The sequence below is a fragment of the Melanerpes formicivorus genome, unplaced genomic scaffold (genome assembly GCF_026170545.1).
Source record: "Melanerpes formicivorus ecotype bairdi unplaced genomic scaffold, bMelFor1.0.p_v2 SCAF_6, whole genome shotgun sequence".
NCBI classification, from domain to species: Eukaryota; Metazoa; Chordata; class Aves; order Piciformes; family Picidae; genus Melanerpes; species Melanerpes formicivorus.
Window position 1 is genome coordinate 1,389,463 of NW_027142358.1, and position 14,003 is coordinate 1,403,465.

At 40.4% G+C, this 14,003-nt stretch overlaps 1 protein-coding gene across 2 annotated transcripts in view; it reads right to left on the reverse strand.

Annotated features, from left to right (window-relative positions):
- The window catches only part of ATRNL1 (attractin like 1), a 618,199-nt gene that overhangs the window by 368,336 nt on the left and 235,860 nt on the right, over nt 1-14,003 (reverse strand). For both annotated transcript variants that reach the window (XM_068139299.1, XM_068139300.1), the window contains exons 22-23: nt 2,455-2,549; nt 1,526-1,604 (exon numbers count right to left, since the gene is read on the reverse strand). In XM_068139299.1, the coding sequence (XP_067995400.1) occupies nt 1,526-1,604; nt 2,455-2,549 (174 nt within the window). The remainder of the gene's footprint in view (nt 1-1,525; nt 1,605-2,454; nt 2,550-14,003) is intronic.

Sequence of the window (14,003 nt, forward strand, 5' to 3'; positions counted from 1 at the left end):
GGCACAATGCATATGTTTCATATACTGAGAAGTCACAGAAACTCTGGTTTCATAAGATTATGAGCCCCTCAATTTAAGAAGGATATTGAGACATTTGAACATGTCCAGAGAAGGGCAATGAAGCTGGGGTGAGGTCTGGAGCACAAGCCCTGTGAGGAGAGGCTGAGGGAGCAGGGGTTGCTTAGCCTGGAGAAGAGGAGGCTCAGGGGAGACCTCATTGCTCTCTACAACTACCTGAAAGGTGGTTGTATCTAGGTGAGGGTTGGTCTCTCCTCCCAGGCAAGCAGCATGAGAACAAGAGGACACAGCCTCAAGCTGTGCCAGGGGAAGTTTAGGCTGGAGGTGAGGAGAAAGTTCTTCCCAGAAGGAGTAATTGGCCATTGGAATGTGCTGCCCAGGGAGGTGGTGGAGTCACTTGTCCCTGGCGGTGTTCAAAAAGGGATTGGACATGGCACTTGAAGCCATGGCTTAGTTAGTCATGAGCTGTTGAGTGATAGGTTGGACTTGGTGATTTCTGAAGTCTTTTCCAACCTTACTGATTCTATGAATCTTAGAAGTGATAGAAGTTGCACAGATCTTGGAAGTTGGTATTCTTCATCTAAAAGGGTAATATTTTTCCTCCAGGAATATACATTCCATTTCAACAAAAACCCATGGGTTAATAAAGCTTGAAAGTGAATTTGTCTGCATTTTATGTTATTTCTGGAGATTTTTAATTGCTCATGAAGGGCTTAGTAACACAACAAAGTTTCAATAATGCAAATATATGGGTAACTGTGATAACTTAAAGGAATAAATTCTATTGAATAACTATGATCAGAATTATATTGGTGAAGGAATTCATGAGTTTATCAGACAAACTGAACCTTCTTTAGTTTGGTTTTGGTTTTGCTCTGTTGGGTTTTTTTTTTCCAGTAGGATTTCATTTTAAGCATCATGCTTCTCCTTGGATGTGTTTTCAGAAAGTCAATAGACCAGTGCAGGGAAACTGCCTAAATAAAGCTTTTCTTCCTTCTTAAAACAACAAAAAAAAAGAGAGTAATGAGGTTCAAAGTTGGAGAAAAATAGATAAGCAGCTCCTTTTATCAGCATACACAGAAGAACTTTATTGTTTGATATCAATGTTAAGGTTAATAATTAAATTTTTAGCTTGAACACTGAAACAAAGAAATAAAATCTCAGTCTCTGCAGTAGTTAAGGAAGCAATTTATCTTAATTAAAATCACAGCATTTCATAACACCCTCATTTAAAAAATTTAAATAGACTACAAGCTTTTCCTACCAAAGTAATTTTAATTGAATAGAAGAGGAAGTTAACATATTAATGAAGCTTTGTTCAGATTGCAAATTATCATCTGAGGTTTAAATAATATAATTAATAATGGCATAGTGATAATGGCAAAAGAATACATTTGGTAAAGTTTCATTAGCAAAATTAGCAACAAAAAGACAATCAGGTTAAAATAGCTTAAAGGACCGTGAAATCATATGGAAAGAGAGTCATCATACCAAAATTCACGCTCACCTGTAGAGCCAATTGACCATGTAATATTGAGGTTGAAGTTGTTTGATGCATTGATTGATATATCCAAATTTTTATTTGACTAGATTTAAAGAAAAAAAAAAAAAAAAGGTAAGTTAACAATATAGATCAGAAGGTACTGAATATAGCTTATTTGATGTAACTGAATATAGCCATTTAATCATCTTCCACATTTCATTTTAAACACAAGTATAAATATAACAATTCAGAGCCAATGGTAATCTCTTTTGTTTCGGTGAAAGCAAGGTACAAGTAAGCATAAAACAATAGCAGGCTTTTTTGGGGAAGGGAAGGGAAGGGAAGGGAAGGGAAGGGAAGGGAAGGGAAGGGAAGGGAAGGGAAGGGAAGGGAAGGGAAGGGAAGGGAAGGGAAGGGAAGGGAAGGGAAGGGAAGGGAAGGGAAGGGAAGGGAAGGGAAGGGAAGGGAAGGGAAGGGAAGGGAAGGGAAGGGAAGGGAAGGGAAGGGAAGGGAAGGGAAGGGAAGGGAAGGGAAGGGAAGGGAAGGGAAGGGAAGGGAAGGGAAGGGAAGGGAAGGGAAGGGAAGGGAAGGGAAGGGAAGGGAAGGGAAGAGGAGAGAGGAGAGAGGAGAGAAGGAGAGAGGAGAGAAGAATAGACCAGACCAGACCAGACCAGGTTGGAAGAGACCTTCAAGATCATCATGTCCAACCTATCATCCCACACTAAAATTAACTAAAATTGACACTAAAATTAAACTAAAAGTATTAGTTGCTCACAAGTGCATCTACAATTTAAAAAACTTTCTCAACAGATGCAGTGGAATAACTTTTAGTTCTCAAAAATATTTGAAATATCTCTAGTACCTTATGGGCTCTTTAACTTTTCATTTAATTACAATAGAAAGCTTAACCGTGACTCTCCAAAACTGGTCTACAGGTCATAACGTTTTCTTACCTGTTCTGGGTTTGCTATGAAGTTTATGGCAGTGTGATGGCGATCATCTTCTTGTAATAAGCTGAAGGTAAACTGGTAATCAATCAAAAGGCTGTCTGTGAGCAAAACAGAAATAAAAATAAGACAATAGATTCAATTAAATACATCTAATGTGTCATGTGAGTACCTACACATTTGTCATTCATTTTGTTTTTAAAAGCAGGGAATAATCTACAGGTCGGAATTATCATCACAGAATCAACCAGGCTGGAAAAGACCTCAGAGATCATCAAGTCCAACCTATTACCCAATACCTATCACCTCATGATGACTAAACCATGGCTTCAAGTGCCACATCCAAGCCTTTTTTGAACAACTCCAGGGATGGTGACTCCACCACTTCCCTGGGCAGCACATTCCAACAGCTAACAACACTCTCTGTGAAGAACTTTCTCCTCACCTCCAGCCTAAACTTCCCCTGGTTCAGCTTGAGACTGTGTCCCCTTGTTCTGATGCTGGTTGCCTGGGAGAAGAGACCAACCCCCACCTGGCTACAACCTCCCTTCAGGTAGTTGTAGACAGCAAAAAGGTCTCCCCTGAGCCTTCTCTTCTCCAGGCTAAACAACCCCAGCTCCCTCAGCCTCTCCTCAGAGGGCTGTGCTCAAGGCCTCTCCTCAGCCTTGCTGCCCTTCTCTGGGCACATTCAAGAGTCTCAATGTCCTTCTTAAACTGAGGGGCCCAGAACTGGACACAGGACTCAAGGTGTGGCCTAACCAGTGCTGAGTACAGGGGCAGAATGACTTCCCTGCTCCTGTTGGCCACCCTATTTCTGATCCAGGCCAGGATGCCATTGGCTTTCTTGGTCACCTTGGCACACTGCTGGCTCGTGTTCAGCCAGCTGTCAATCAGTACCCACAGGTCCCTTTCTGCCTGGCTGCTCTCCAGCCACTCTGACCCTGGCCTGTAGGTCTGCATGGGGTTGTGGCCAAAGTGCAGCACCTGGCACTTGGACTTGTTAATGCCATGCAATTCACTGTAAGTATTTGAACTACAATGTCTTGGAGGAATAAAAACAAAAATATAAAAATATTAAATTCAAGTGAAGCAGTAACAAAAAAAAAGTAATAATAAAACTAAATTAAGAAATAGATTGTATCATGGAGTCAGAGCAACTGTTACATACAACTTGCAATAATACCATTTTGTAATCAAGTAATGTTAGTGTATTATCAGTTCCCTAATTTTATTATGATTATTAAAATATTCTCTTCAAAATGTACTTAAATATTTTAATTTTACAGCCATACACTTACAGAAATGGGTTACACAGCCACATCACTCTAACACCTTTTAGAACTTTGGGGGGAAAAGTTGCACCTAGAGAAGAGTTATCTAGTACGAAGACATGATATTATAAGGAAATACCACTGCTAACAACAAAATGGCACAGTGAAATCTTGAATAGAGATTATGTGACCTTGGAGAACATCTTTTCTAAATGTTCAAAATTCTAAGAGATTTTGCATGTGGCAAATGTTATAAACGTCTCTTAAAAGAAACCAAACCAAACCAAACCAAACCAGGTTGGAAGAGACCTTCAAGATCATCATGGCCAACCCATCAACCAATCCAACCCACCCAAACAGCTAACCCATGGCACCAAGTACCCCATCAAGTCTCCTCCTGAACACCTCCAATGACGGCGACACCACCATCTTCCTGGGCAGCCCATTCCATAGCACAATCACTCTTTCTGTATAGAACTTCTTCCTAACATCCAACCTGAACCTCCCCTGGCGCAGCCTGAGACTGTGTCCTCTTGTTCTGGTACTGGCTGCCTGGGAGAAGAGACCATCATCCGCCTGTCTACAACCTCCCTTCAGGTAGTTGTAGAGAGTGATAAGGTCACCCCTGAGTCTCCTCTTCTCCAGGCTGAGCAACCCCAGCTCCCTCAGTCTTTCCTCATAGGGCTTGTATTCCAAACCCCTCACTAACTTTGTTGCTCTTCTCTGGACTCATTCCAGCAAGTCAACATCCTTCCTAAACTGAGGGACCCAGAACTGGACACAGTACTCGAGGTGTGGCCTAACCAGTGCAGTATACAGGGGGAGAATGACCTCCCTGCTCCTGCTGGCCACACTGTTCCTGATGCAGGCCAGGATGCCATTGGCCCTCTTGGCTGCCTGGGCACACTGCAGGCTCATGTTCGGCCTACCATCGACCAGTACCCCCAGGTCCCTCTCTGCCTGGCTGCTCTCTGAAAAAGCAGGTGACAGTTTAGTATTGCCTCAGAAAGATTCTAGTTCACTTCCAAACAGCTTTTGCTCCACACATTTTTCTTTCAACTTACCAAAGGAGTGGAATCTGTCAGGCAGTTCCTGTTCCTGCCATTTCTGTCACTGCACACTAACAGCATTGCCCTGATGGCCAACAAAAGTTGGCACAGAAGGAAGAAAGGACTCTGCTTTGGATGTCCCAAACCATGTTTAACCTTCCTGGCAGAAGCATAAAATGACTGGGACAAGTCCAAAGACATAAGTTTTGAGCCATCACATTGTGTCTCTAAAGCTGGAGGAATGAGATTAACCCATAGTTGGGTCACAGCACCAGGAATGTCTGAAAAGGAACACTTTATGCAAGGTGAAGGTGAATTTGTCAGGGTGAAGCAGGTTTTCAGCAACTCCATTATGCAAGAAAAAGCAGCAGTTACCAGGGGTGACTGTTGCTACACTTAACAGAGGGTGTCACACAGAGTCCTAGCAGGCAGTGCTTAGTGCAGTCAGATAGTCAAGGATCAGTAGAGCCCACAGCAATGTAAACTGCTGTATCAGATTAATAATCCTTGTGTAACAGTCAGTTGTGAACCAGAAGTGAATGTGGTAGATAAATCTTAGATGGGCTGTGGCAGGGGCAGATACCTTAGATTCAACAGAATAAATCTACTCTTTGACCACTATGGTTTTACAGTGATCAGAGTCTGCTTCTAACTCCTGTCACAGGAAATAAGGAGGTATCTTGTAAACACACATGATACAATTATTTTGTGCATGTTCAAACATGGCTACATGTAAGTCATCTTTGATGCTACACCCCAGTGAACAGTTTTGAAGCCCTATTTTGATCCCTTTCTTGATGGCATTCTACTAGTCACCAATACCACACAAGCAGTGGGTTATAAATAAAAAATATGTGATCATAAAGCCAAAATCTGTAAATACATAGAGAGGGAAAGATAGATAAATTCAAAGCAGGAAAAAGCTGTGTCAGCTTTTTGTTGGACTCAGTAGTTTGCTTACTGCTGACAATCACCTTTTCTGCAGAAACACATCACCTGAAAAAAAAAACCTCTACTGCATCCCATGGGAAGCCTGACACAGAAGGAGGAAAAAACAGGTTTACTGAGCAATGAAGCCCACTGCATTGTCCTAATAGTTAAAGAAAAGAGTTTGTTGAGGTTTCTTTTACACTGAGTATGGAAGAAAATCAGAAAATAAAGGAGATATATGAAAGGAATCACCATGACCATTGAAGCTGAAAAGTCCACTTTATTATTTGCCATCACAGTTTCATTATTCAAATTAGACTAAATTGATCTAGATGTCCTAGATAACGAGTTTTGATCAGTTTTTTGCAAGCTTACAAAGGCAAAAGATGAATAAATATTAAAAGGCCCCATTTATTTATTAATACTAGACTACACTTCTATAACTAGGCAAATCTAATTAATAAAGTCTCATTGACACTATTAGTAACAGTGTGCCATATCTACATATTTGACAGTAAGGTTACATTGCACCAAGACATATTCAAAGGCAGCAGGACAGCAAAAATGGCCATTAGAGATTGTCCTCTGTTAAAGGGATTAATAAACTCTTTAATAACCATGAGCAGCAGGACCTAAAGGTGAGAAATGAAATTACAGATGGGCTAAATCTCCTGATCTGGTCAACTTGGGGTTCCACAAAATACAATGACTGCTTTAGCATGATTCTTTGCAAAGAGAGTTCTAGTAGGTGTAGGGTGTGCTAGCACTACAGCATGCACTCCTACAGATAGTCTGTACTACAGAGGCTGTGAACATGCAAGAAGCAGTGCAAGCAGACCTTCTGCACAGGATACTGTTGATATGCTCACAATATATGGAAAAACATATTTTAAAACACCATAGTCATCTTCTAAGCTCAGATTGTGCTGCCTCAGAGATGCAGAGAGTTAGCCAAAAAACACCAGGGAGATGTAATTCAGATCTCATTAGGGCTGGAGCACCTCTCCTATGAAGACTAGCTAAGAGAGTTTGGGTTATTCAGTCTGGAGATGAAAAGGCTCCGAGCAGACCTTATTGTGGCCTTCCAGTATCTGAAGGGGGCCTACAGGAGAGCAGGGGAGGGAGTTTTTAGGGTATCAGGTCTGAATAGGACTAGGTCTGGATAGACTAGGGGGAATGGACCCAATCTAGAGGAGGGTAGATTTAAATTAGATGTTAGGAAGATGCTCTTCACTATAAGGGTGGTGAGACACTGGAACAGGTTGCCCAAAATGCTGGCGGAAGCCCCCCTGGAAGTTTTTGAGGCCAGGCTGGATGTGGCTCTGGGCAACCTGATGTAGTGGAATGTGGAACTGGATGATGCTTGAGGTCTCTTCCAACCCTGACAATTCTGTGATTCTATAAGAGAAAATAAGGGATAGACACAGGACTTGTCTCCCAGTGAAATGAATGGACAGCTTTTCTGCACATAAGTTTGGGGGGGTGAGGTGGGGGTGGTGTTGTGGGGATTTTTGTTGTTGTTTGTTTGATTGATTTTGGTTGGGGTTTTGTGGTTTTTTTTTCAGTAAAGTTATTTACTCTTAAAACAATATGACTACTTTATTTTTTTCCCCCCACTGAGGTTTGTTGCTGTTTTCTTCTCTTTACTGATTTGTGTTTTACTTGCTGAAGTCTTACATTGGTAAAAGTTGTTAAACTATGCAGTTCCTCATAACTCTACCACCTGTAACAAATCAGAAAATTACTTCCATTTTTATTTACACTACAGTTAAAACAGGAAACCACGAAAAACAGTAAGATTAAGTAAACACTAAGTGTGGCACTCTTTATGCTCAAGATATCCAGAAGTATTTTATGGTGTTATTAATTTGTTAAGTAATTATTCCATTAGTTAATGGATAATTAGCTATGCCATTAGCAGTATCAAAGATAGTTATATATCCTGCACTGTAGCCATTAGCCCCTCTGTAGTACTCCAAGAGTCTTAAACAACACAGTTTGTGATATTCCAGAAGAGTTCTGAGAGCAAACACATGGTATTCACCTTGGCATTCTTCAAAGGTGCCAAAGGACCTTTAAATAAGACCAAGACAGTCATATAAAATGGGAAGAGAAGATCTTCACTAAACTATTCCAAAGGAACAGGTATTTTAGCACTAACACACACAAATTATGACTTTTTATTCCACAGAGACCTGCATTTGAGAGGGACAAACCACTAAATCCCTGACTTGACCACAGAGTGGAGGCTGCAAAGTAGAAAGGCATCACTTCACAGACAATTCTAATTCAAGGAAAATACCTAGAATGTGTATGACTTGAAGGAAGCAGAGAGCACTGCCGGTGCAGTTATATGATTCAGCAGTGGAAATGAAAGACCTGATGCTGAGCAAATGCTTCTTCCCAGTTTGCATAGTCAGGACACAGAACATCCTAAATCTCTGGAATGCTCTGGAGCTTGCTTTTATTAGAATGTAAATGAGTAGAACAAATGCAATGGAAATTCAAAGTGGAAGTAGAGTTTAAAAGAGATTGTAAAGTGTCTCCTCTATCTATTGCATACGGCTGCTATCTGCCTCTCCTTCTTTCCTTTCTCCCATGTTTCAGCCTATACCATAGGAGAATTCCCCAACATGTACTCAGCAGCTCTCAGGGAAAATACTACCTCCCTCTCCTCCAGAAGGCTTCATCTTCTGCAAACTGCAGCAGGCGGCTTCCCTTCCCACTGCCAAGCTCTTCCTGAGCATAACCCTAAAACATCATCTATGCCAATATATCATAAGTGCACATAAACAAACTAAGTATTTACAACAGTACAACACATCATATTTCTCAATTCTGTAGTGCCAGTCAACCTAGACAGCTTAGCCTGGATATAGACACAAAACAAAGCTGTGTAGCAAGAGTATGACCAGTTCTGAATAGTTAAATATAGAAATAGCCAAAAGTACAATAGATCATAGAATCATAGAATTGTTAGGGTTGGAAGAGACCTCAAGGATCATCAAGTTCCAACCCCCCCTGCCATGGCCAGGGACACCTCACACTACATTAGGTAGCTCAGAGCTACATCCAGCCTGGCCTTAAAAACCTCCAGGGATGAGGCTTCCACCACCTCCCTGGGCAACCTGTGCCAGTGTCTCACCACCCTCATGGGGAAGAACTTCTTCCCAACATCCAATCTGAATTTCTATTTTTGTTCCCTTCCCGCTAGTCCTATCCCTGCCTGACACCCTAAAAAGTCTCTCCCCAGCTTTCTTGTAGCCCCCTTCAAATACTGGAAGACCACAATAAGGTCTCCTCAGAGCCTTCTCTTCTCCAGACTGAATAACCCCCAATTCTCTCAGTCTGTACTCATAGGAGAGGAGCACCAGCCCTCTAATTATTCTCATGGCCCTTCTCTGGACACATTCCAGCACGTCCAGATCCTTCCTATAATGGGAGCTCCAGAAATGGATACTCCAGGTGAGAATCACCTCCCTCAACCTGCTGGCTATGGCTCTCTTGATACAGCCCAGGATGTCATAGGCTTTCTGGCCTGCAAGTGCACACTGCTGGCTCATGTTGAGCTTTTCATCCACCAATACTAACGTGATAAATGTTGAAATAGCTATTTAAGAGCACATTCAGTAGAGTCTGTTGGTATATATTGTTGTGTATCTTTCCAATCAGAAATATTAAGAAGGCTGAGATTTTATTCCTTCTGTATTTTTTTCTGCTTTAAACCTTTAAAAAGCCACCAGAAGTATTTTTATCCTTTACGTAAACACATGAGACTGTCCTTCAGTGTTTCTGTTTACAAAGCCACACAGAGAACAGATTGCCTCAATTAGGAAAGAAATTTGGATCACATACAAGCAGAAAGTAAAAGAAAAAATTCATTGCATTTATATTGTAGCATGGGATGAGAATGAAAACACAGATAACAAATGCTAAACATACCAAACTGCCAGATGAGCAGCACCTCGATAAAAATAATCTTATCATTTTCATTTGTCTGATCTAGAGAAATAGGACTTCAAAACCCTTTTCACAACCTGGTGAACTCTGAAGATAAACAAATTTAAACAACGCTTCCCTAAGAGATAGCAATCAAAAGGCTATTAAAAGGCTATTAACATCCAAAAATTAATTATACAAATGTATGGAATTATTTTTGTGGATTACAGAGGAAAATGCTTGATTCTCCCTAAGTACTTCTGATGTACTCTCAACACAAATATATAAAAAGTGTTTGGAATGGAATGGAATGGAATGGAATGGAATGGAATGGAATGGAATGGAATGGAATGGAATGGAATGGAATGGAATAGAACAGAACCAAACCGAACCCGGTAGGAAGAAATCTTCAAGATCATGTCCAACCCATCATCCAACACCATCTAATCAACTAAACCATGGCACCAAGCACCCCATCCAGTCTCCTCCTAAACACCTCCAATGATGGCAACTCCACCACCTCCTCAGGCAGCCCATTCCAATTGGCAACCACTCTCTCTATGAAGAATTTCTTCCTAACATCCAGTCTAAACCTCCCCTGGCACAGCTTGAGACTGTGTCCTCTTGTTCTGGTGCTGGTTGCCTGGGAGAAGAGATCTACCTCCGCCTAGCTACAACCTCCCTCCAGGTAGTTGTAGACAGCAATAAGGTCTCCCCTGAGCCTCCTCTTCTCCAGGCTAAGCAACCCCAGCTCCCTCAGCCTCTCCTCATAGGGTTTGTGTTTCAAACCCCTCCCCAGCTTTGTTGCCCTTCTCTGGACATGTTCCAGCAAGTCAACATCTTTCCTAAACTGAGGGTCCCAGAACTGGACGCAGCACTCAAGGTGTTAATGATTTCCAGAATGAGGGCTACTTTTTTTGTTGTTGTTTTTAAAAAAAAAGTAAGCTGAAAAATAATTTACCTGAAATACACCTTTTTTTTTCAGACATTTACTTCCTCTTCTACATATCCCTTATCTTTTGGAAATATATAGAAGGCAGCAGTTCATCTTATTTGTGGATCTGCTCACCTGAGTTGTGTAAAATCTTAATATCCAGCATGGTTTATTTTTTCCCCATGCCATCAATATCCTCCATGTTTACATTTTCCCACTTAAAATACATATTTTATTTTTTTTAATGATATTCAGAGATGCCCTACATCAATGAGGAAAGGAAAGAGACAAAACCATTATCTCATCACAGCATCCCTTCCTATGTGCTGCTACAAATGGCTGTAAAATGTCTTTTTGGCTCAGATACACATCCCAGACCTTCATCTGATATAAAATACAGGTGAATCAAGTGGCAGCCAGACAGAATTTAAACAGCCAAAACCTATAAATTCCCTGAATTTTTATGTCTAAAGTTTCACAGGAAATGTTCTTGAGGATGTAGAAATCTCCTACATAGACTCAGAGCCCACAGCCCAGATCTTAATTCCCCACCATACACAGTATTTAGAATCCACAAGCTGGATATTTTGAAGCCAAAGTTTCTCCGTCAGTGAGCCCAGCGCATCCTAAGCACAGCTACCACGGAGTTCAGCACAAACTTCAGCCACCACCTCAATGTGGCACAGCCTCAGTGCTCTCACCAGGAAAGCATCTTGTAGTTTGCCTTCTTTCTCATAGTATTAATCCCAATTCCTCCTTTTTTTCCCTAGCAGAGTCTGTGACCCATCACATTAGTGTAGGCAAGGGAGAAGCAGCAGAAGGGTTCACAGCGGCAGGGAAAAAAGTTTCAATTTTCACAGAGAGAAGGAGACCAGAGGAAGTCAAATGACACTGGCAGTCAGCAGGGAGGGAGAGGGGATTCCTACAGTCTAATTTCTGTTTCCAGGCATGTTGCTTCATTTTGTATTAAAAGTCATTCAATAAAGTAGAAAAAGAACACTGGGAGATAAGACCACAATACCATCCTGACATCATCAGCGGTCAAATATAACAAGGACTTACAGTTACTGAGTCTCTTCACATCTCTATTTTTATTTATTTATTTATTTTCAAAGCCCTTGACTGCTTTCCCAGTCAAAAGAAGAATTAAAATCAATTCGAAATGTCAGTAATGACTGCGTGTGAGAACACAACAATAATTAGGTGCAGAAAGCCATTTAATTAAATGAGGAAAATAAAATTCCTAGCAACCCAATCCTAGAAGTGCTGTTAATTTTCAAGAAACTGTTCTCTCTCTCTCTCTGTAATGAAGGCCCATGGCTTTTAATATGGTTAATATGGCTTAATATGGGAGTTTTATATTCAGATCCAACAAGGAACAGATCTATTCCCACAGTCAAGACTTCAATTTGAAGGAAAACTTTGTGTTTTCCAAAATGTCAGAATGTCCCCAAAAGAGTAAAGGCCAGAGAGAAATCTTGATTTGAAATTCTACTTCAGGAGTTCTCAGCTTCACTACAACTCTGCAAGTATAACCGGAACATTTATACGCGTTATACCACATAGAGAATTAAATATAGATATATAAAATCCATAGTAATACACTATGGATTGTATACATTTTATACAGGGTTGTATACATTACAGACACATATTGGTAATTCTTTTAAATTTTTTTTTCTTTCAAAATTGGGTATGTTTAGCATCAATTACTGATCAAGTTATACAGACAAAAAGCTATGTTAAAAGGGACTATTAACAGTGTAAAATAAACCGCTACGATCAAGGGTGCCTGTGCATTACTTTTGGGTGAACGCTCACTTAATAGGCAGCTATTCAACACTTTGTTCTATGTTCAGTACTCATGTTGAGCCCATGCCTCATTTACTGCATATTACACAAACCCTTTTCTAAAGACAGAATTAATTTCTAATGTAGCTTTCCATAGTATTCATCACGATCATTTTCTGAGTTCCTCAGAAAAGTTAATGAATTTGTTAGAACATTACTCTGAGATGAGCCGACATTAGTCCTATTTTATAGAACAGGAAATGAAACAATAACCAAGGACAAAAACATCCATTAATCATGAGTAGCCAATCTGAAATACCTACAGTTGGATTTTTTTGGTCATGTTCTGAATTACGTAACACTACATACGATCGCTCTTATTTTGCAGTTCCCTCCATCAGCCATTGTAATTTTTCCCCCTTTTACAACAAAACAGGAAAGGAACATGCATTCATCATTCCATTACATGATCACTGATTCATCCCCCACAAGCAAATTCATTCTGTGCAATGCAGAGGAAAGTTCCCTGGGAAATACTATGTAGACATGTGATTTAAAATTGTGCAGTCATGCCCTAATAAAAAAGAAAATCAGAAACGATGGTGCCAGCCACCTTAAAGCTTCTTTCAATGAAGGGGTTTTATTATGTAATTTGAGAGTCAGGCTGGAGAAAATTCTAGACACCCACTTTCCTTTTGGGCTGGCTTCTTCCTTTCCTCAGTTCTTTCTAGCTGAGCCACCTCAGCTCACTGCATCTCTCAACAGATGCAAAACTGAACCTGAGCTCTTAGAAAAGGAGTAAGACCATACAGAACTGGATGCATACATGGGTTTTATAACTTTGGTCACTGGCCATTGTCCCATGGCTTCTGTCACCTAGTTTTCTAAAACACATTTCTGAAACTAACCACCATGGCAAAAGATTTTCCTACGTATACAGAACTTCTGAGAAATTTATCTAGGATTTTGGCTTTAAAGTTTAGCAAAAGTTCTATGCCAAAAGTACTCCAATGTATGTCAGACTGCCATACAAACAGAGCAGGCAACCAGACTCCCACTCATAACAGTCTCATTCCCACCTACACCCTAATTCCCACATTTTATAAATGCTAGGTGAGGATCAGTGACTAAAGTGTTCTTTTCTTGTTTTTTATTATCCCCTGAGATCTAAGAATAATAAATGATGCTGACAACTATGGCAATGGACATCAAAAGGTGTCATCATGTACTTAATTAAGGGAATAGGGAATTCTTACGGCAAACATGAAATGACAATGGACGGATAATCACTAAATCTGAAGGAAGAGTAAAGCCATAAACCAGAAAATTAACGTGTTTAATAGCAAAGGATGGCTAACAAAAACATGAAAAGCTTCTTCATTCACAGAATAAATGGCTGGCTGTATGCACAACCACGTATGCATTAATAAAAACCTTGAAAACTACAGTTAAGAAATTATTTGTCAACCGTTCACTTCCACCAGCAACATTACTTCAAGACCTTCATTACACCAAAAGGTAAAGAGACAATTACATGCCTGAGTTGGCACATTTTCATCATAATTTTTTATTACTGAACTGCACTAACTGATTTTGTGAATAGAAACCTCATTTAATGGTGTTACTCTATTTTTACTTCTT